Raw genomic sequence first — 21098 nt, 5'->3', positions numbered from 1 at the left:
TGGTGGCATTCCTGAAGGGTCTTCAAGGTGGTTTTACCAAGTTTCCCTGCTATCTTTGCCTTTGGGACAGCAGGGACACCAAGGCGCACTACCACAGGCGGGACTGGCCACAGCGGACCGAGTTCTCTGTGGGGAGGAACAACGTCAAGTGGGAGCCACTGGTGGACCCCCGGAAGGTGCTGATGCCACCACTGCACATCAAATTGGGCCTTATGAACAATTTGTCAGAGCTCTAGATAAGGAGTCGGCAGCCTTCAAGTACCTTCAAGACTTCTTCCCTAAGCTGTCTGAGGCAAAGGTCAAAGCCAGTGTCTTCGTCGGACCACAGATAAAGAAGATCCTGGAGTGCAATGAATTCCCCAAGAAGCTCACTAGTAAGGAGAAAGCGGCTTGGAACAGCTTTGTCGCAGTGGTTCGGGGCTTCCTGGGCAATCACAAGGCCGAAAACTATGTGGAGCTGGTTGAGACTCTGGTGAAGAATTACGGCACAATGGGCTGTAGGATGTCCCTCAAAGTCCGTATCCTTGATGTTCATCTTGATAAATTCAAGGAGAACATGGGAGCGTACTCGGAGGAGCAAGGCGAGCGCTTCCACCAGGATATACTGGACTTTGAACGCCGCTACCAAGGACAGTATAACGAGAACATGATGGTAGACTACATTTGGGGGCTGATTCGTGAAAGTGATTTACAGTATAATCTTAAATCTCGAAAAACTACTCACTTCTAAATCTTTTGTAGTCATTTTTGTATTACTTTAGTATAAATACATGTTAATTTGGATTCATATGTTGTTTTTTTCTGATTTTATGTGAACGAAAAGACACAAATTCGTCTGTTTTCTCATTGGAAATAGGTAAATTTCAAAATATCACTGTCCTGGTCACAAAAGCAAAGTTTGTGGGGACTAATAGCCATTTTCTATACTTTTGAGGCATAAGCAATTAGGAAATAACACTTACTACCCAGGAACAAAAATTGTGTTACATAGTGTAATGGGAGGATTTATTTAAATATCACCAAACGCGCTGAAAAGAGATGCTGCGCGATAAAGGATATCGTTCAAGTAATGCACAGGGGTTTACATGAGGCTTTACGCGCTAGGTAGAGATGAAGAGAAGGTTACCCCCCATCTGTCTAGAATGCAAAAGGCTTGCAGTTAAAACGGTTCATGATGCCAAGAAGAAGAAAATAATAATAGTTATTACTATTATTGTTTAGAATTAGTTCTAGAAATGGTAGAAGTATCATGTGTACAAAAACCGACAGCACTCACCAATTCCTATTACTGCTTTTCTTATGCTTCTTAGGCTACTGATGTCCTTTCACACACCCATATATATTAGTCTTAGCCAACTGTGTAACTGTTAATGTGCTAAACAAAAGTATTATGTGTTCAATAATCACAAATATGCGTTAATGTGGAACAAATATATTAAAAACAACTCATGATGTGTTGGTTTCAAACACAGGTACTTTGTTGAAATATTAAAATTAATTATGCAGAAAATGTGGAAACACACAAACGCTGTTAATATAATAAATACATAATTTGTGTGTATTTGCTAATTAGTTATAAGGGTATATAAAATCATAGGCCTACTTACAACGTAGTTGCAACAAAAATGGATGGATGGAGAAGACGCCGACAAACACTGGCTAGATTAAGTCTTGTATGGGAAGAACTCCTTCAGGCCCATGCAATGGGTTTGCAGGAAAGGAATCGTGCATCTATTTCTTTTTTATCTAGAGCTTTCTTTCCAGCAGACACCCTCATCCACTTCGTCCCTATGTACAGACCTCTATTTGTGTATCGGCAGGAAAGACAAATGCAGGCGCATCATCAACCCTCTGTTTGGTGGGAGGAGGTTGTGCTTCACGAGTCTTTCTCTGACGAACAATGGATTGAAACATTTCAGGTCATACGAGCTACGTTTGACCAACTGGTGGAACTTGTAAGGGTGGACATGGAGCCGTCACCAATACATGTCCGTACACCTGTGCCGCTGCAGAAGCGAGTGGGTATTGCTCTGTACAAACTTCTCGGACCGCTGATTCGGCAGGACTGCGCACAGCAGAACGGGTGCCCACCTCAGCGGGAGCTGGGGTAGGCACCTGCAGTTCGCTTGTTATTGTGCGCAGAAATTCGGCGTCCAACGCAACCACTTCTTGGTGCTGTTGATCAGCGTGGTCCAGCCTTTCCAAGAGGTGGTTGTATTGCCGATCCTGCCTGGCAGCAGTGCGTGCAATCAGACGGTACACCCTTCTGTACTCCAGGCGCATCAGACGATGCGCCTGGATCAGCAGCTACAGCAGATACAGCGTTCAAACCAACTTTAATTTAAAGAAGAACAGTTGTGAATTGCTTCACAGCTTTTGTTTTACATGTGAATCCTAAGAATAATATGTGAAAAACAAAACAAATCGCATATGCGCACACACTTAGCCTGACATGCGTAAAATGGCTTGATATCCCCAACCATTTGTTTTTTCACAAATTAATATTAGGATTCACATGTAAAACAGAAGCTGTGAAACAATTCACAACTGGTCTTCTTTAAATTAAAGTTATTTTGAAAACGCTAGCTGCTGTGGTTGGGGATTTCAAGCACTTTTAATTGACGCTGGGACGATGGTGTGTATATGCAATGCTATTGTATTTCACAAATTATTCTTAGGCGTCACAGGTAAAATACAGACTGTGAAACAATTCACATTTGGCATCCTTTAAATTAAAGTTGGTATGAGCGCTGTAGCTTTTGTGGTTGAGGAAATAAAGCCATTTTACGCGTGTCAGGTAGGCTGTAGGTGTCAGGTAGGCAGGAGTGTTCTATTTATAACAAGTTCAGCCAGAGCACCGGAAATACTGGTGAAAATGGTGGCATTTCTTTGGCGAGGTCGATCCAGTTCATCCATAACCCCCAGGTCCGCAATAATCTGGAGGAGGGAACGAATGTCCTCATCCGTCCAGCGGACCTGGTGTTGCGTGCTGTCAGAAGGGGTGGAAGCTTGAAACATCCTGCGGGAAAAAAAGCTACATTATTCGTAGTATTATTATGATGGTAATAATGCTGGTCACAACGATCTAGTAGTTCTCATGCATCATTCATAATACACTGAAATGAATAAATAATGGTATAAATCAACATCTCTGTATGCAATTTATATATAATTTAGCTGAGACCCTCATCAGGAGAAGCGGATTGATAATAATGGATGGATGGATATTAAACTGATTTGTATTAGTAAGACTGGGATAACGAAAATCTTACTTTCGCTACAGAGGAGGACAGAAAGACCGTATCCCAGAGAAGAGCATTCTTTTACATAGGGGTGGAGGAGGTATCGTGTTATTTCATGAAAGTCTATCGTTAAGTATTTTGCAGGACTGTGGAGTTTGTTGCTATTGGACTAATTAGGACAATTAGCACGCACTTTACCGTGCTTTACCAAAGTGTAATGACACACATTTTTTGCCGTGCACTTTTGGAACGAGCACAATCATGCGTCATTTGCGTGTGACATGTCATGAATGCACTATAGTAGCGCGATTAAAACTTGTATGAAAACACCGCCAGTGTTTGCCACTTCTCCTATTTTTGTGTGGTCTGCAAATTTAACAAGTTTGCTTACTATACCGGAATCTAAATCATTAATGTAGATTAGGAATAGCAGAGGACCTAATACTGATCCCTGTGGTACACCACTGGTTACCTCGCTCCATTTTGAGGTTTCTCCTCTAATCAATATTATTATTATTTATTTCTTAGCAGACACCCTTATCCAGGGCGACTTACAATTGTTACAAGATATCACATTATACACATTATACATTATTTCACATTATACATATATCACATTATTTTTTACATACAATTACCCATTTATACAGTTGGGTTTTTTACTGGAGCAATCTAGGTAAAGTACCTTGCTCAAGGGTACAGCAGCATTGTCCCCCACCTGGGATTGAACCCACAACCCTCCGGTCAAGAGGAAAGCCAAGGATCAAGATGAGAGGGAAGAGGCTTTCCATGTGGAGATGCAGACAGCCTACCAAGCCTTATCCACTTACAGCCTATACAGCAACGATCACTTACCCAGTTGCTAGAGTCGGTACCCAGACCATTTACTGAGAAGCCCGGACACAGAGACAGTACAGCATTCTATTCACCTGACTTACCAGCTGGCATGATCACCTGAATCATATCAAGATTGTGCTGCGAAAGATCCAGTCCTCTGCCTTACCATCAATGGAGCAAAATGTGCCCAAGCACAGCCGGAAGTCAGATACGTGGGGTACGTACTCAGAAACTGAGTTGTAAAACCCTAGTTTGATTGTCCCCAGCCTACCAAATCAGAAAGCTGTCTGATCATTCCTGGATTTAATTTTTGCTACTGATCAGCACAAAAAAGTCCATAATGTTAGAGTGAAAAATAAAATCTACAGATTGTTCTAAATTAATTACAAATACAAAACAGAAAATAATTGATTGCATAAGTATTCACCCCCTTGAGTCAATATTTGGTAGAGGCACCTTTGGCAGCAATTACAGCCATGAGTCTATTTGGATAAGTCTCTACCAGCTTTGCACATCTGGACACTGCAATTCTTGCACATTCTTCTTTGCAAAATTGCTCAAGCTCCGTCAAGTTGGATGGGGACCTTTGGTGAACAGCAATATTCAACTCTTTCCACATATTCTCAATTGGATTGAGGACCGGGCTTTGACTGGGCCACTCCAGGACATTGACTTTTTTGTTTTTAAGCCACTCCAGTGTGGCTTTGGCTGTATGTTTGGGGTCATTGTCCTGCTGGAAGATGAATCTTCTCCCAAGTCCCAGGTCTCTTGCAGACTTCAGCAGGTTTTCCTCCAGGATTTCTCTGTACTTTGCTGCATCCATTTTGCCCTCTATCTTCACAAGCTTTCCAGGCCCTGACGCAGAGAAGCATCCCCATAGCATGATGCTGCCACCACCATGCTTCATGGTAGGGATGGTGTTCTCAGGATGATGTGCTGTATTAGGCTTGCGCCAAACATAGCGCTTAGCGTTGAGGTCAAAAAGCTCTATTTTGGTCTCATCAGACCATAGAATCTTCCACTTGGTCTCAGAGTCTCCAACATGCCTTCTGGCAAACTCTAGCCGGGATTTGATGTGAGTTTTTTTCAACAATGTCTTTCTTTTTGTCACTCTCCCATAAAGGCCAGTTTTGTGAAGCACCCAGGCTATTGTTGCCGTATGCACAGTGTCTCCCAGCTCAGCCGGGGAAGACTGTAACTCCTTTATAGTTGCCATAGGCTTCTTGGTGGCCTCCCTGACTAATGCCCTTCTCGCCCAGATACTCAGATTTTGAGGACAGCCTGTTCTAGACAGATTCACAGTTGTGCCATATTCTCTCCATTTCTTAATAATGGACTTTACTGTGCTCCGGGGGATATTCAATGCCTTGGAAATGTTCTTATATCCTACCCGATTGGTGCTTTTGAAGAACCTTATTCCGGATTTGCTTTGAATGTTCCTTCGTCTTCATTATGTAGTTTTTGTTAGGAAATGTACTAACCAACTGTGGGACCTCCCAGAGACAGGCGTATTTAACCTGAAATCATGGGAAACACCTTAATTGCACACAGGTGGACTCTATTCAACTAATTATGTGACTTCTAACGACAATTGGTTGCACCAGAGCTTATTTAGGTGTGTCATAGCAAAGGGGGTGAATACTTATGCAATCAATTATTTTCTGTTTTATATTTGTAATTAATTTAGAACAATTTGTAGATTTTATTTTTCACTTTGACATTATGGACTTTTTTGTGTTGATCAGTGGCAAAAACTCCTAATTAAATCCATTTTGATTCCATGTTGTAACACAAGAAAATGTGGAAAAGTCCAAGGGGGGTGAATACTTTTGAGAACCACTGTATCTTATTTATTAACATACCTGTTGAAGTGGAGATGGTGCAATCCCCCTCCAGATATGTCAATCCACGCTCAGGTGGTGCAGCCATACAGAACTTTAGTTTTGGCTGTTAACCAGTAGAACCTAATCCTTAAGAAGTTAAGGAATGTCCTCATGGCTATTAAGTTGAGGATGCAATAATTATCAACATTTCTTATTATTTAATTTGACTGACACCTTAACAAGGCGACTATAGTCGTTGCAGGCCAAATACCTGTTTGGCTATTAAAGTTGAGAAAATGAAATCCCTTCTACACAGACTCAGCATATCTGTATGCACTAATTTACCAACATTTAATATTCCATTTGGCCAACACCTTAACAAGGCGACTAATGGCTGTTACAGGGCAAATATACGTTTTGCTATTAAAGTTGAGGGAATTAAATCCCTCCTAACCTGCATCAGTATATCTGTATCCAAGCGTAATACAGGAGAAATTCGGACGCTGAACTGGTTGTGACGGGGGGCTTTTATGGTGGAAGTGACATGGGATTTGGTGTTGGAAAAGATTACAAAGAGGATCTCTGGGAAAGAGATAAGGTTTGTTTTCTCCTGACCAAGCAATATGGAAACTGGGAGTTCAACTTGTGTGTGGAGTTTATCATACGAGGTAAGAAACTGTATTTTATCGGATATGTACAATGTACAGCGATAGATAAAGATAGAGATAGCTATTTTTTTTTAAAGATACAAAATAATTTGCAGACAACAGAACATTTTTTTTTTTAAATGATTCAGTTTTTAATAAAAGGAGAAAGCAACAATATTTCTTAGAGTAAGATCCTTTTGTACTGAACTGATGATCCTAGAGCAATCAAAAGCCTGATCCTGGCAGTACACAATGTTCATATTTTAAATTGAAATAAGAATTATGCAATAGCTATTAACACTGGAATGATTTTTTGTACATTTTTATTTTTTTAAATAATTATTTCAATGATAAAGGTTATTTTAAGAGAGGTTAATATTAAAACCTCAACTAAAGTATCAACAGTAAATAGGTTCAGTTCTGAATGCAATGTTTTCCATTGTTGAGACTTTTCGTAAGTACCTTACGCTAGGTCCACACCTGAGCGATCAGTGGCATGCAACCAAGTCACTTATATGTGGACGTCCCTGCGAGCAGTTGCGCAATCAGTTGCTTGAAGTAGAACCGTGCTCTACTTTCCAAGCAACCTCCTGAGAGACTTCTGTAGACATAGGCGAGCACGTGGCAATTCGCGAACTCTGATTGGTTCTTATAATGCTGACTGCATGGCTTGCATATCCTGTCATAACGAAGCTCTAATTTTAAAAAAATGTCAGCGATACAATTAAACGGTTTCATCCAGCTTTTACGTGGCTTTGTTTTTTTTTTTTTTTTATGGAATATGGCATTTAAAATAACAGTTGAAAAAATAATAAAAGCCAACTCTTCCTCATTAATTACTGGACACATTACGACCTGATCAAAAAAGTGTCACCTCAGTTGTCAAAAAATAAATAAAATAAATACAATTCTAAACTTGTAAACACCGGACAAAAAAACAAAACAAAAACGTGTCAACTCAGTTGTCAAAACCAAAAAAAACTCCTTCACCTTATAGATGCAATAAAAATGTTAAAAAAACCTGTCACCTCAGTTATCATAAAAAAATGAAACTTGTAGATGCAGGAACCTCGTTGCACAAGTAATTGCTCAGATGTGGACACAGCAATTGCTCGCAACTGAGTTGCGCGATTTCAGGAGCAATTGGGTTGCTCAGGTGTGGACCCGGCTTTACAGCTCTGCCTTACCCTAAAATCACTGCATAGTTCTAGTACATTTTACATAGTTGTAGTCAAAAGTTTACATACCTCAATGGAAATTTATAATTTATAGAAACTATTCAAACAAATAATTATAGGAAAAATCTTTTGTAGCAAAAGTTTTGCTTTTGTGGATGAGGGAAAAAAGAATAGATTATTTACAATTATTTATTTCAGCAAACTCCAAAAATGCCAATTCAAAAGTATTCATATCCTGACAAGAAATTAAATTAATAGCTAGTTGAGGCACCTTTAGCAATAATAATCTCTTTTAAATGATTAGGATATTTGTCAATGAGCTTTTGGCATGATTTTAATGATTTTTGACCATTCTTCAACGCAAAAGTTCCAGTTCATTCAAACTCCGACGAAAAACAGCCCCATAGAAGGAATTTACCACCACCATGCTTGACAGTAGGTATGGTGTTCTTTTCTTTCTCCAAACGTAACGACTATCAGCGTGACCAAATAGCTACATTTTTTGTTTCATCACTCCACAAACTCTTTGACCAGAACTCATATCCATCATTCAAATGCCGTTTTGCAAACTTTAAGAGATTGTCCTTGTGACGATTCCTAAGAGTGGCTTTTTCCTTGGCCTGCGACCATTGAGACCTTCACTATGCAATACTTGACCTATGATTGAAATGGAAACCCCAGCCCCACTTGCAATTCACTTTGAATATCTTTGGCAGTCAATCTCAGATTGTTATTAACCTTCCTCACAATTATTCTACTTCTTGGTGAAAGAACCTTCTTTCTTCCAGCCCAAGGGAGCGTTGTGACAGTACCATGAGTTTTGTACTTCTTGATAATAGAAACAATAGTTGAAATTGGGATACTCAAATGTTTGCAAATCTTCTTGTATCCTTCTCCAGCTTTATGACAATAAACACATTTTCTGCCTAAGGTCTTTGGATAGCTCTTTACTTCTCCCAATATTGACTTATTGGTAATGACAACAATCATCCTATGCCTAACACTTTTACGGGTGATTCTCACCAAATCTTGTCTGTTTGTGTTTTTCATTTGCAAAAATGAAAAAGACATTTTCCACCAACAATTTATGTTAAATGCTTTGAACAAAGTCTCAAGTATATTATGTAAGTACATTTTATAATTCAAATACTTTAATTTTGTATTTTTTTAACATTTTATGTGATTAAGCAAAACAAAATCTCATTACCGTAACCAATTCATTTTTACATTGAAAACAAAGAATTATATATTTCTTTGGCAATTTTGTGATAAAATTACTTATAAAGTCTTCTTTTGTTTTACTTACTTGTTTAATTATGGATATTAAAACACACATATATTGATGTAGAGGAGTTCTGAAGAGGCTGACAAGATCATGAACAGGTGAGTTCAAATAGATGGTAATAGGTAGAAGTGTAATTGAAGAGCTTTCCTCGATAAATAGGGGTAAATACAATCTTAAAGTATTTGAACAGTATTCGCAAATGTATTTACCAAAGCCTGAGTACATTTGTCTTTTAATGTTTATTTTTTATGCTGTTATTATAGCTTGTTTTTTTCTCTTCATTGTCATACAGTATTTGAACATCTAGTACTAATTAATTTCACTATAACCTATGTGAAAACAACCCCTATTCCTCAAAGCAACAAACATTAACTGTAAACAAAACTGTTTAAAAGACAGAAGTAATGCAGTACAGAGAGCACCAAATCTAACAGTGAGATCTCCTATCCCCATGTTCAATATAATTCCAGATCACTTCGCCTCGTATTGATGTTTAGCCCAAATTTCAGGTACAACACAGAAGTGCCTGGCTGAAGATGTAGCAGGTAAAGGTTCAGGAATTATGTCTGTTGTCTTCTCTATAGTACCAGATTTTATCAGGAAATTTTAAACTGGGATTGAAGAATATGTTATCTCCAGCCCGGCTCATTGCATCAACTTCAGGTGATGGTGGCGTAATATTTAGAATGGCATTTAGATTTTTTTTTCTTCTCATAATAGCGTGCTGAATTTTCCCTCCATTTCTACTTCTGCTTTTGATGATCTTTTTTTGCATTTCTTTGGCTGATTTTAAAAGTCAATTGCGCTTTCTTCTTTGGTATCTAAAAATAGTTTTTAAAAAATAAATAAAAATATTAGACTGCATTGTTTTTTTTGTTAACATTTTAGATTAGGGAGTGCAAATAACATTTATAAATGCTTTATACATGGAATATTATAAAGTATTAGTAACATGCCATAAACCTGGTATTGACTGACCTTTACTGTAGATTTATGACATGTTATTAACAAAACCCTAATGGCCTCTGATGGAAGTAAATCATATATCATAGGGGCAGCAGTGTGGAGTAGTGGTTAGGGCTCTGGACTCTTGACCGGAGGGTTGTGGGTTCAATCCCCAGTGGGGGACACTGCTGTTGTACCCTTGAGCAAGGTACTTTACCTAGATTGCTCCAGTAAAAACCTAACTGTATAAATGGGTAATTGTATGTCAAAATAACGTAACAATTGTAAGTCGCCCTGGATAAGGGCGTCTGCTAAGAAATAAATAATAATAATAATAATAATAAAAAATATATATACGGGTCATTCTCCAGTTCTGTGTACCAATAGGCACTGTAACATTTGATCAAGAGTATATATATTATTAAACAAATATTGTTCTAAAATATTGTAGGTGTTTTGGACATTGCATACACATAAAAATCATAAACTGTAAATTTTGACCATGTGTTCCTACTTTTGGTACAAAGAACTGGAGAATGATCCATATACAGTGCCATGAAAAAGTATTTGCCCCTGTCTGATTTTCTGCATTTTTTTGACACTGAATGTTATCAGATCTTCAACCAAAACCTAATATTAGATAAAAGGGATCCTGAGTGAACAAATAACACAAAAAAATGATACATATTTCATTTATTTATTAAAGGAAGTTATGCAACACCCAATGCCCCCGTGTAAAAAAGTAATCGCCCACTTAGACTCAATAACTGGTTATGCCTTTAGCAGCAATAACTGCAACCAAACGCTTCCTGTAGTTATTGATTAGTCTCTCACAGCGCCGTGGAGGAATTTTGGCCCACTCCTCCATGCAGAACTGCTTCAACTCAGTGACATTTGTGGGTTTCGAGCATGAATTGCTCGTTTCAGGTCCTGCCACATCTCAATGGGGCTTAGGTCTGGACTTTGACTAGGCCATTCCAAAACTTTAAATTTCAACCATTCTGATGTAGACTTGCTTGTGTGTTTCGGATCATTGTCTTGCTGCATGACCCAGCTGCGCTTCAGCTCACAGACAGATGGCCTGACATTCTCCTGTAGAATTCTCTGATACAGAGCAGAATTCATTGGTTCCTTCAATGATGGCAAGGCGTCCAGGTCCTGATGCAGCAAAGCATCCCCAAACCATGACACTACCACCACCATGCTTGACCGTTGGTATGAGGTTCTTACTGTGGAATGCAGTGTTTGGTTTTCGCCAGACATAACGGGGCCCATGTCAGCCAAAAAGTTCCACTTTTGACTCATCTGTCCATAGAACATTGTTCCAGAACTCTTGAGGATCATCCAGGTGCTTTTTGGCAAACTTGAGACGAGCATTCATGTTCTTCTTGGTGAGCAATGGTTTCCGCCTTGCTACTCTGCCATGAATCCCATTTTTGCCCAGTGTGTTTCTGATGGTGGAGTCATGAACACTGACCTTAGCCGAGGCGAGAGAGGCCTGCCGATCCCTGGATGTTGTTCTAGGGTTCTTTGTGACTTCCTGGACGATTTTACGCCTTGCTCTTCGAGAGATTTTGGCAGGACGCCACTCCTGGGAAGATTCACTACTGTCCCAAACTTTCTCCATTTGGACAATATGGCTCTGACTGTGGTTCGGTGGAGCCCCAGAGCCTTAGAAATGGCGTTGTAACCCTTTCCAGACTGATAGGCATCAACAACTTTTTTCCTGGAGGTCTTCAGGAATTGTTTTTGTTCGTGGCATGATGTGCCTCTAGAACCTGTGTGCTGACAACTTCACTCTGATGGTAAGGGCCAAAGTTAGTCAGATTTATATTGGGCAGGGCTGGCCCAAATCAGGCCTGGTTGTTAACCAAAGTACTCAAACAGCTGACCCTAATTATCCCTTTAATTGGGTTGAGTTAACTAGGGGGAGACAATAACTTTTTCACCCCTGAAGATTGCATGTTTGATTACCTTGCACACCAAACAAATGAAAGAAGCACCAAACTTTGGTGTCATTTTTTTCTCTCAGACTCCCTCTATATACTACTACAATCCACAAAAGTAATCTGACCAAATACAATGTGAAAAATGTGCAAAAATGCAGAAAATCAGACAGGGGGCAAATACTTTTTCATGGCACTGTATATATAGAGACTGATATGAAAACCTTTATCTTTAAATAGAAAATGTCTTCCTTTCTGAAACTACCTTTCTCTTTCCTTTATTCTGTATTCCTCTAAAAGCTCAGCACTACTGTAGATCTTTCCTCTGTGCTTCTGTACCCTTGCTCGTGCAGCTGCTCTCTTTCTTACACTGTCTGTCAATCTAAACAAAACAATGTTTTTAATGCCTAAATTTAAAAAAGCTAAAAAAAATAAATAAATTCACCAATAATCTATGATGCAATGTATATATAATACTATAAATACAACTGTTTTGTATAATATGCCTTATAGTTACCATTACCGTAATTCTACCTCTCATTACTGTAACAGGTCTCATAACTGACATGGTAATGAGAAGGCCTACCTTAATTCTGTAAATAAAATGTGTCAGCCACTTTGACTTTGAGAAATTTTTACTTTGAAATCTCAGGCATTTTTAAGGCTCTTTTAAGGCCAGTTAATTTTTTCTTAAATCTAATTCATTTCTTAGATTTTACAAATTACGGTAATAAGATTCAAAACTGTAAAACATAGGATATACCAAGGTAAACTGAATTTAAAAGAAAAAGACAGAGCACATGTTCTCACCTTGTGTCCATCTTGAAGCTTGCCTCCTTGCTGGTGCATCATGGGTAAATAAAACTTGATTTAAATACTTCCTGGATTCTCTGGAGAAACTTGAACAATTGTTACGGTAATGAGACAAATTGCTTCGGACACGTAGTTTTTCTCCAAAAAAATCAATAATTTTAAGGTGTACTTTTTTAACCCAAAGATTATAGTAAATTATGAACAATTCTGAACAAGATACATATTTATGTCAGTGACATTTCTTATTTTTTTCATGAACAAATGCTTAAGAAAGATAAAAAAAAAAAACTTCGGACGCATTACGGTAATGAGATTTAAAGTGGAAAAAGTGTTAAAAATGTGAAAAATGAGGAAAAACAATACATTTTTGTTTACTAATAGCAAAGAATTGTCCTTCTCCTTTGCAATGATTATATTTTTTTTGTTACAATTATGCATTCTTAAAAAGATATCCACCACGGACATGGTTTTACAGCCAGTTGGTGAGAATCACCCTTATACTCTACGAATGTTCACTTACAATCCATTTTCTAGACTTCTCTAGAATTAGGTTCTGCATTATCATATTGAAATTTCTAACATCCTGTTGACAATACTATCATAGCATCAAAGGGTATGAATACTTTTGAATTAGCATTTTTGGAGTTTTGCAAAAAAAAAAAAATAGCTTAAATTAATAACTGTAGACATCTATTTCTTGTAACTTTTTCCTCATCCACAAAAGCAAAAGATTTTTCCTAAAATTCTTTGTTTCTAGAATTTATACATTTCCATTGGGGGTATGTCAACTTTTGCCTACAACTGTATGTGAATGTGAAATTGTCTCAGTTTTAAACTTTGTTCAATAATAAAGCTCTTTCAATATTAACACCTGTTGATTAACATCGAATTTATGTAGTAGACAATAAAAAGGGACCTGCACCAAAAAACAGCACAAAAACAAGCACACCTTGCAGATAGATTACACATTATCATCTTGTCTTCTGAAGAGTATTATGCTTAAATACAGCTGAAATTATTTAAAAGATCAAGAAAGTCCAGGTAACAACTTTGCGCCATTTTTACAGATTCTTCCAATCATTTTTAAACATGTTCTTTAAAATGCATTCTTTACTCAATTGTAATATTTAATTTACAAATGGTACTAAAAAAACAGACACACATTTCAGAAAACATATTTTATATATATATATATATATATATATATATATATATATATATATATATATATATATATATATATATATACACATATATATACACATACACACACACACACACTTTAGTACTACTGTAAACTCTCAAGGTAAAGCAAATGTTGCATGTTGGTTTTGAATGTACCATTATAGGGGTGGAGAAGTCAATACAACATGATCTAGTCAATTGCTCTGAACAGTTTAAAATCTTTAAATTACGACAGAAGCACTGTTGGATATTTTAGATTTTCATAACCTTGGTCCTTTATAATGTATCCGTTTAACCAGTGGTGGTATTTATATCGATTTAATTTTTATTCTTAAAACAAACAAAGAAAAAAAACACACCACAATACAGGTTTTCAAAACAAGATTTTCAAGCCAGGAATGGTCTGCTTTTTGTGTTCTGGCTTTAAGGCTCTAAACCTCGTAGCCATGGCTTTCAGGTTGGTATTCTCTTTTGGATTGAGACGCTGTTTACAAAGAGTCCAAAACAGAACTCACTGACCAAAGAACCACAGATTACCGCTACTGGGATTAGAAATTTAGTCCTTAATCTTAGGGCTCAGTTAGCCTTGCAAACACTGTTAAACTCTTGGTATGAGCCCCTATTCTGTTAATACAGAAAACAGAGATCTGCATGACACTGCTGGCAGCTTCGACTTGACTAGCATTCTAAGCAGTCCTTCAGAAGTTCACAAAATTCCCCAATCTTTAAACACGCAAAAAGTGCCATTTACTTTAAAAGTGTGGTCACATTTTCTAATGTCTTCGAAAATGTTAAATCTGACTGGCAGAAAATCTGCCCAACAATGTGTGCTTGACATAAAAATGCTTAATATAGAGGAGCGCAATATTTATACTGTCCATTTTTAGTAACATATGGCCATACCTTAAATTTGATTTGGCAACCTTCAAAAGCAATTTGCAAATGTAGTTTCCCTTTGTGTCCTTTCTTGCTACTGAAAGAATTTAAAGTGGTCATGTGTAGACTTTTCTGTTTTTATTCCTTTGCCACTCATGACTTTAGGATGATGGTGGATTAAGATCCAGGTTAAAACCCAGCCTACTGTAACTATTCACAGTGGTGTGTGATGTAGACATAAAAAAATGTCCTGTCTGCTTTGTTAAATGTTACAAATCCCATAATTCCCGTCAAGGAAATGTCCAGAAATTGCAGTACACATGTTAAACACCTCCTTCCACTGAACTTGGCCAGTCCTAAAAACAAGAAGCCAACCAACTAACTGGACAGCTAAACCTTGAAAGCAGATCCATCTGGGTGTGCAGGTGGGGTTTGAATCCCCTGGACCCTGAGCACTAACAGTTTTCTTCCTCCACAAATGAATTGCTCCCAGACACAAACTTTTTTCCATCCTGGTTTAATGACAGTCCCCATTTTTTATTCAGAGCAGCTTCAGCAAGAGTTCGTAGGTGGCATTAATGATGCCCCATGACAAGATGGAGCGGTGGTAATTGAGGTGAGCGCCCCTGAAGAGGTGCGTCACCTTGCCCTCCCGCTCCCTCCAGATAGTAAGGAAAACAACGCGGAAGGACTGGAAGTCTCCGCCTACCTTTGACTGCATACGCGCCTTCACCACATTGACGGGGTAAAAGAGGAAGCCAAGCATAGCCCCCAGCAGGCCCCCGCAGATGAAGTCGTTGATCAGGTGGGCACTGTTTGTGTTGGCATGTGGCAAGCACTCTTTGATTGGACCTCGCAAGCCAAAGAAGAGCACGTTGCTGGGGCCGTTCCTCAGCAGGATGGGCACCAGCCCTCGATAGTACTCCCTGAAGCCGTAGTGCTGGAGCTCACGGAAGGCATGAAAGGTATTGTTGAAGCGGTTGTGATGCTTGTAGTCCTGCAGCAGGGTCTGGATCCTTTCGAAAGGAGTCAGGATGGCTTCGGTGGTCCCCGCCAGCACAGCTGCCATGCTGCGGGTCAGCAGCTCTGGTGCGCTAGTGTGCCGGAGCAGAAGACTGGAAAAGTCCTCGTAGAGGCCAAACATCAGAGCCAGGGTGGTGGTTTTCTGCATGAGCGGCGGTAGGATGCCCCGATAGAGGTTACGCAGACCATCACGCTGCAGCTGGCGCACAGCATCCCGGGTCCGCACTCCATAGAGCTGCTGGCGGAACAAGGCCTTCTGGATGGGGAAAGTGACAGCAATGTTGGTGAAGGCAGCACAAAATCCACACATGTAGTGCTTGGCGCTGGCCATGCCAGCTAGTCTTTGCCCGGGGGAGCCTGGCAGGACCAGCTCCTTTGGTCGCTTCTGTTGTGCTTCGGAATCCATCACGGATAAGGGTGTAGAGTGGCGTTAGCTGGTCATCTTCTCATCACACCTAGGAACAGAAAGAAAGAAAAGGGAGTTGTAATTAGGACATGAAACCTCAAAATGCAAGAAAGGGGGCTCAGCAAGTAGATTCTTAATCGCTACAGCTCTCTGATGTCATAATTGCATTGAAAATGGTCAGACAACTATTACTACACATTACACTACAGCAGACTAGACTAGAACTCAATATTGCTGTGCTCGGAGACACTTCAGCAGCCTTTTCTGCTTGTACAGCATGATCAACGCTCCAAAAATGGAAGCACTTTAATTTTCTGTTTTAAGACAGTACACTTGAACTGTCACTGTTTACACTATAAATTCTCCATAATGCTGGGGGCTGTTCTATGGCGTAGTACCCAACATGTTTTACTGACAACCAGGAGAAACTGACAGACAAGCACACTGCTGGCTCTCAATTCTTTTCTGATCTGAAAAGCGATTTAAAAAAAAAAAAAAGTTACACTTATTTTCAAGTTACTGGTTCTAGTTTACTTTTTTTTTTTTTTTAAAGGAAACAAACAGAAAGGACACCAAACACAATTCTAATGTCACCTCACATTTTCTATTAATTGTACATGTATGCTTTTATAAATCGGTTGTAATTTTCCATTCCATTTGCGACACAAGATTCCCAGGCAACAAAGACAATCATCTTGCTTCAACTTGATCTTCTGATTGCCATAAAAATCTAAGTATTTTATTTTCCTTTTATTCACCCATCAAAAACATACTGTATTTAGGTGAAATGATACACACCCCTATGTTAACCATTAGAAGCTCGAGCATGACAGTGAGCACGCAGCATGGGCTGATTCTAAATATAAGGGAGTGGCAGACTGTCACAAAGATGGCGTCAGACCACAAGCAGGAAATAAACAGACAGAGAGGTGTGGTTTGGTGAAGCTGAGCGAATGCTTTCGCTCAGCATTTAATAAACAGAACAGAAAATAAAGGGTTTTAACAGACAAAACACAGGGCACGGCACTTGAGGCCAAATAAAAGGACAAACAAAACGTACTAACACACAAACGGTGGATGCACAGACAAACGAACAAACACGGTGAGTGAAAACACTATTTTTACTATTATTACTTTCCACAAATACCTCTGTCTCCAATCCCGTTCTCCACTCACCGAACACCCAACCCAGAGTGAAAGAAATGTGCGTCTATATATACACTACTGTGCTGGGATTCAATTACTAATTAATTATTCACTTGAATCCCAGCACGTGAATTAATTCTGTGCAACCCCGTGCTCACATATTACATTTAACCAGCACGTGAAGTAATTTGTGCCCTCCTCGTGCCTAAATATAAATCTACATTTTTAAATACACGTGAAACACAGACCCGTTTATATCCCGTGTACCAATGACTATACACCAACATTAACACACGCAACATACAACACATAACACACAAAATACACACAGGGGCGGGCACTTCGTCACATAGACTTAGTCAATCGCAGTAGTTGCTTAGAATGTGCCATTAGAGAAGGCACAGGTAAGCCTTTAGAAAATTTGTAATACATATCTTGTATCGATATCTACACCTTGACTAAAATTATATATAATCCTTCCTATTAACAGTGCTTCATGCATAATGCATACAGATAGGCCTAATTTTTGTTGGTTCTCCAGTTTGTAAATAGCAAATTATGTGACACTGCTTTCAGTCAATACACTGATTAAAAAAATTAAATGTGTGTGTGTATATATACACTACCGGTCAAAAGTTTTAGAACACCCCCATTTTTCCAGTTTTTATTGAAATTTAAGCAGTTCAAGTCCAGTGAATAACCTGAAATGGTACAAAGGTAAGCGGTAAACTGCCAGAGGTTAAAAAAAAAAGTTCAGGTTACCAAAAACTGAAAAATAATGTACATTTCAGAGTTATACAAAAAGACCTTTTTCAGGGAACAAGTAATGAGTTAACAACTTACAGCTGTTCTGCAGCATGGAAGTAAATTAAGCCTTGAAAGTTGATGCTAACAATTCCTACAGGTGTCCCAACTTTTGTTGATTACTTACAAACCCTCTGTCTGTATAAAAGCAGTGTTGGAACAGACTGTGTTACTACACCCTCTTAAGCATTATTTGGACAGTACTGTACTGCAGGAAGTAGTATATTGCTCTCATAATAGCGAGAAAAAGGCAATTAACAAAGGAAGACAGACAGACCATTATAACCCTTAAAAGTGTAGGTCTTTCCTTTAGAGAAATTGCAAAGAAAGCCAAGGTGTCAGTGAGTACAGTTTCCTACACCATCAAAAGGCACTTGGAAACTGGAGGAAACTCTGACAGGAAGAGGTCTGGCAGACCCAAAGCCACAACAGAATCAGAAGACAAGTTTCCGAGAGTCAACAGCTTGCGTGATAGGCGGCTCACAGGACAACAGCTTCAAGCACAGCTTAACACTGGTCGAAGTAAGCAAGTCTCAGTTTCAACTGTGAAGAGAAGACTTCGAGCTGCAGGTTTGACAGGTCGAGTGGCAGTAAGAAAGCCATTGCTAAGATGGCAAAATAAGAAAAAGAGGCTTGCCTGGGCCATGAAGCACCGCCAGTGGACTACTGAAGACTGGAAGAAGGTCTTATGGACCGATGAATCAAAATTTGAAATCTTCGGTTCATCACGCAGGGTTTTTGTACGCCGTCGAGTAGGCGAAAGGATGGTTCCTCGGTGTGTGACACCAACTGTCAAACATGGAGGAGGAAGCGTGATGGTCTGGGGCTCTTTTGCTGGATCCAGAGTCGGCGACTTGCACAGAGTGAGTGGCACCCTGAACCAAAACTGCTACCACAGCATTTTGCAGCGCCATGCAATACCCTCTGGTATACGCCTAGTTGGTCAGGGGTTCATCCTACAGCAAGATAATGACCCAAAACATACCTCCAGGCTATGTCAGAACTACCTTAGAAGAAAAGAACAAGACGGTAGGCTTCAAATCATGGAATGGCCAGCACAGTCTCCAGACTTAAACCCCATCGAGCTGGTTTGGGATGAACTGGACAGAAGGGTGAAAGCAAAGCAACCTACAAGTGCAACACATTTGTGGGAACTTCTGCAACAGTGTTGGGAAGAACTTTCCGAACAATATTTGATTTCCATTGTAGAAAGAATGCCACGAGTGTGTTCGGCTGTTATATCTGCAAAAGGTGGCTACTTTGATGAGTCAAAAATTTAGATTAAATTTTGTTAAACAAAACGATTCCATGATTTCTTTATCTCCAATTGTTTATTTGTTCTATGCTTCAATTTCAGAGTACATTGAGACATTAAACTGCGTAAATTTCAATAAAAACTGGAAAAATGGAGGTGTTCTAAAACTTTTGACCGGTAGTGTGTGTATATATATATATATATATATATATCTATATATATATATATATATATATTCCATCTAGGGTTTCTGTGACGTCATAAATTGAGACCGAAGGTCGAGTAAATTAGAAACTCTCACAGAAACCCGAGATGGAATTGTTTTCCTCACTGAAAAGGCCAATCTTATTTTTTGTAATACATGGATACCCTTGTGATGCTAATATTAAAGACAAGGTTCAGCAGTACATAGTGCTTCAGCTTTATTTGGATGATTGCCGTTACCTTATTTTAATTTTCTGTTCCTCTCCAGTTTCTCGGAGATAAGAATGTACCAGCTTTATATGATTGTTTTTAACGTATTCTCATTTTGTTGATCATTAATGAACATTTCTGTACTGTGGGTGTTGTAGAGTGATTGAAAATTAGACATTTTGTGTTTGAGTGATGGTCTTGAGGAGTCAAATGGGTCAAAGTTCAAGTATATTTTCCTCTAGAGGAATTATCACATTTTGACGTCACTACTATGATATTATGCCTGTTTTTCCAAATGGCTCAGGATTCAAATATCCACATATATATATATATATATATATATATATATATATATATATATATATATATATATATACACACACACACACAGTGCCTTGTAAAAGTATTCAGACCCCTGACCAATTCTCTCATATTACTGAATTACAAATGGTACACTGAAATTTCGTTCTGTTTGATATTTTATTTTAAAACACAAGCTCAAAATCAATTATTGTAAGGTGACATTGGTTTTATGTTGGGAAATATTTAAGAAAAATAAAAAACTGAAATATCTTGCTTGCATAAGTATTCAATCCCTGTGCTGTGGAAGCTCCCAGTTTACACCGATGAAAGAAATTGCCCGACCATTGGCCTCCACCTGTGAACCATTAAAGTTGCTGTCACATTTTCTGGATAAAAACCCCACTGTTGAAGGATCAGAACATGCATGAATAAAATACAGAAACTAGTAATGTAATTTAACTAGTAATGTAACTAGTAATTTTTAGGGTGCATTTCTGCCTTCTGAGAGTAAAAAATAAATACATTTTTCATATACCACATTGTGATGGCAATATAATGAGTTCTGGTTGTAAATCTCCCACTCGACCTGTGAGGGCACTATGTAGCGAAAGGGAAAGGCTTTGGATAGGCTGGCCTGACAGTTCATTCCCTGGGTCAGGAAGTCAGTCAGCCTGGAAAAAGGCGAGACTCCGGTGCAGGAACATATTGACCTGGAAGGTAAACGAGGTAGCAGCTGCAGGCAATAGAGTCAGCTGCAATCCTTTACCAAGGGGTCATGCATAATCGCATAAAAGGGGCCAGAGAATTGTAAATCTTTTCCTTCGCTCGGGTTTCAGAGATACGAGGAGACTGGAAGGACCGGGAGATATCCCCAAAATAAAATAAAGAGTTTGAGTGTTTTGTTGGCATTTTCTGTTTAGTAACTGTCTGTGTTTTTTTTTGGTAAATAGCAGTAGACGGCCAGCACAAA

The 21098-nt window shown here is 38.9% G+C and overlaps 1 protein-coding gene across 6 annotated transcripts in view; it reads right to left on the bottom strand.

The window, feature by feature from the left end:
* Nucleotides 1-7303: 7303 nt before the first annotated feature.
* Nucleotides 7304-21098, bottom strand: part of LOC117420944 (mitochondrial nicotinamide adenine dinucleotide transporter SLC25A51-like) — a 40563-nt gene continuing 26768 nt past the window's right edge. For 4 of the 6 annotated variants that reach the window (XM_034034735.3, XM_034034736.3, XM_059025968.1 and 1 more), the window contains exon 2: nt 7304-16255. In XM_034034735.3, the coding sequence (XP_033890626.1) occupies nt 15319-16206 (888 nt within the window). In that variant the 5' untranslated portion in view covers nt 16207-16255 and the 3' untranslated portion in view covers nt 7304-15318. The remainder of the gene's footprint in view (nt 16256-21098) is intronic. The other 2 variants (XR_009329010.1, XR_009329011.1) reach the window with 2 other exon arrangements.

Source organism: Acipenser ruthenus, chromosome 1 (assembly GCF_902713425.1).
Source record: "Acipenser ruthenus chromosome 1, fAciRut3.2 maternal haplotype, whole genome shotgun sequence".
NCBI classification, from domain to species: domain Eukaryota; kingdom Metazoa; phylum Chordata; class Actinopteri; order Acipenseriformes; family Acipenseridae; genus Acipenser; species Acipenser ruthenus.
This window is presented reverse-complemented; position numbering and strand designations above follow the sequence as displayed.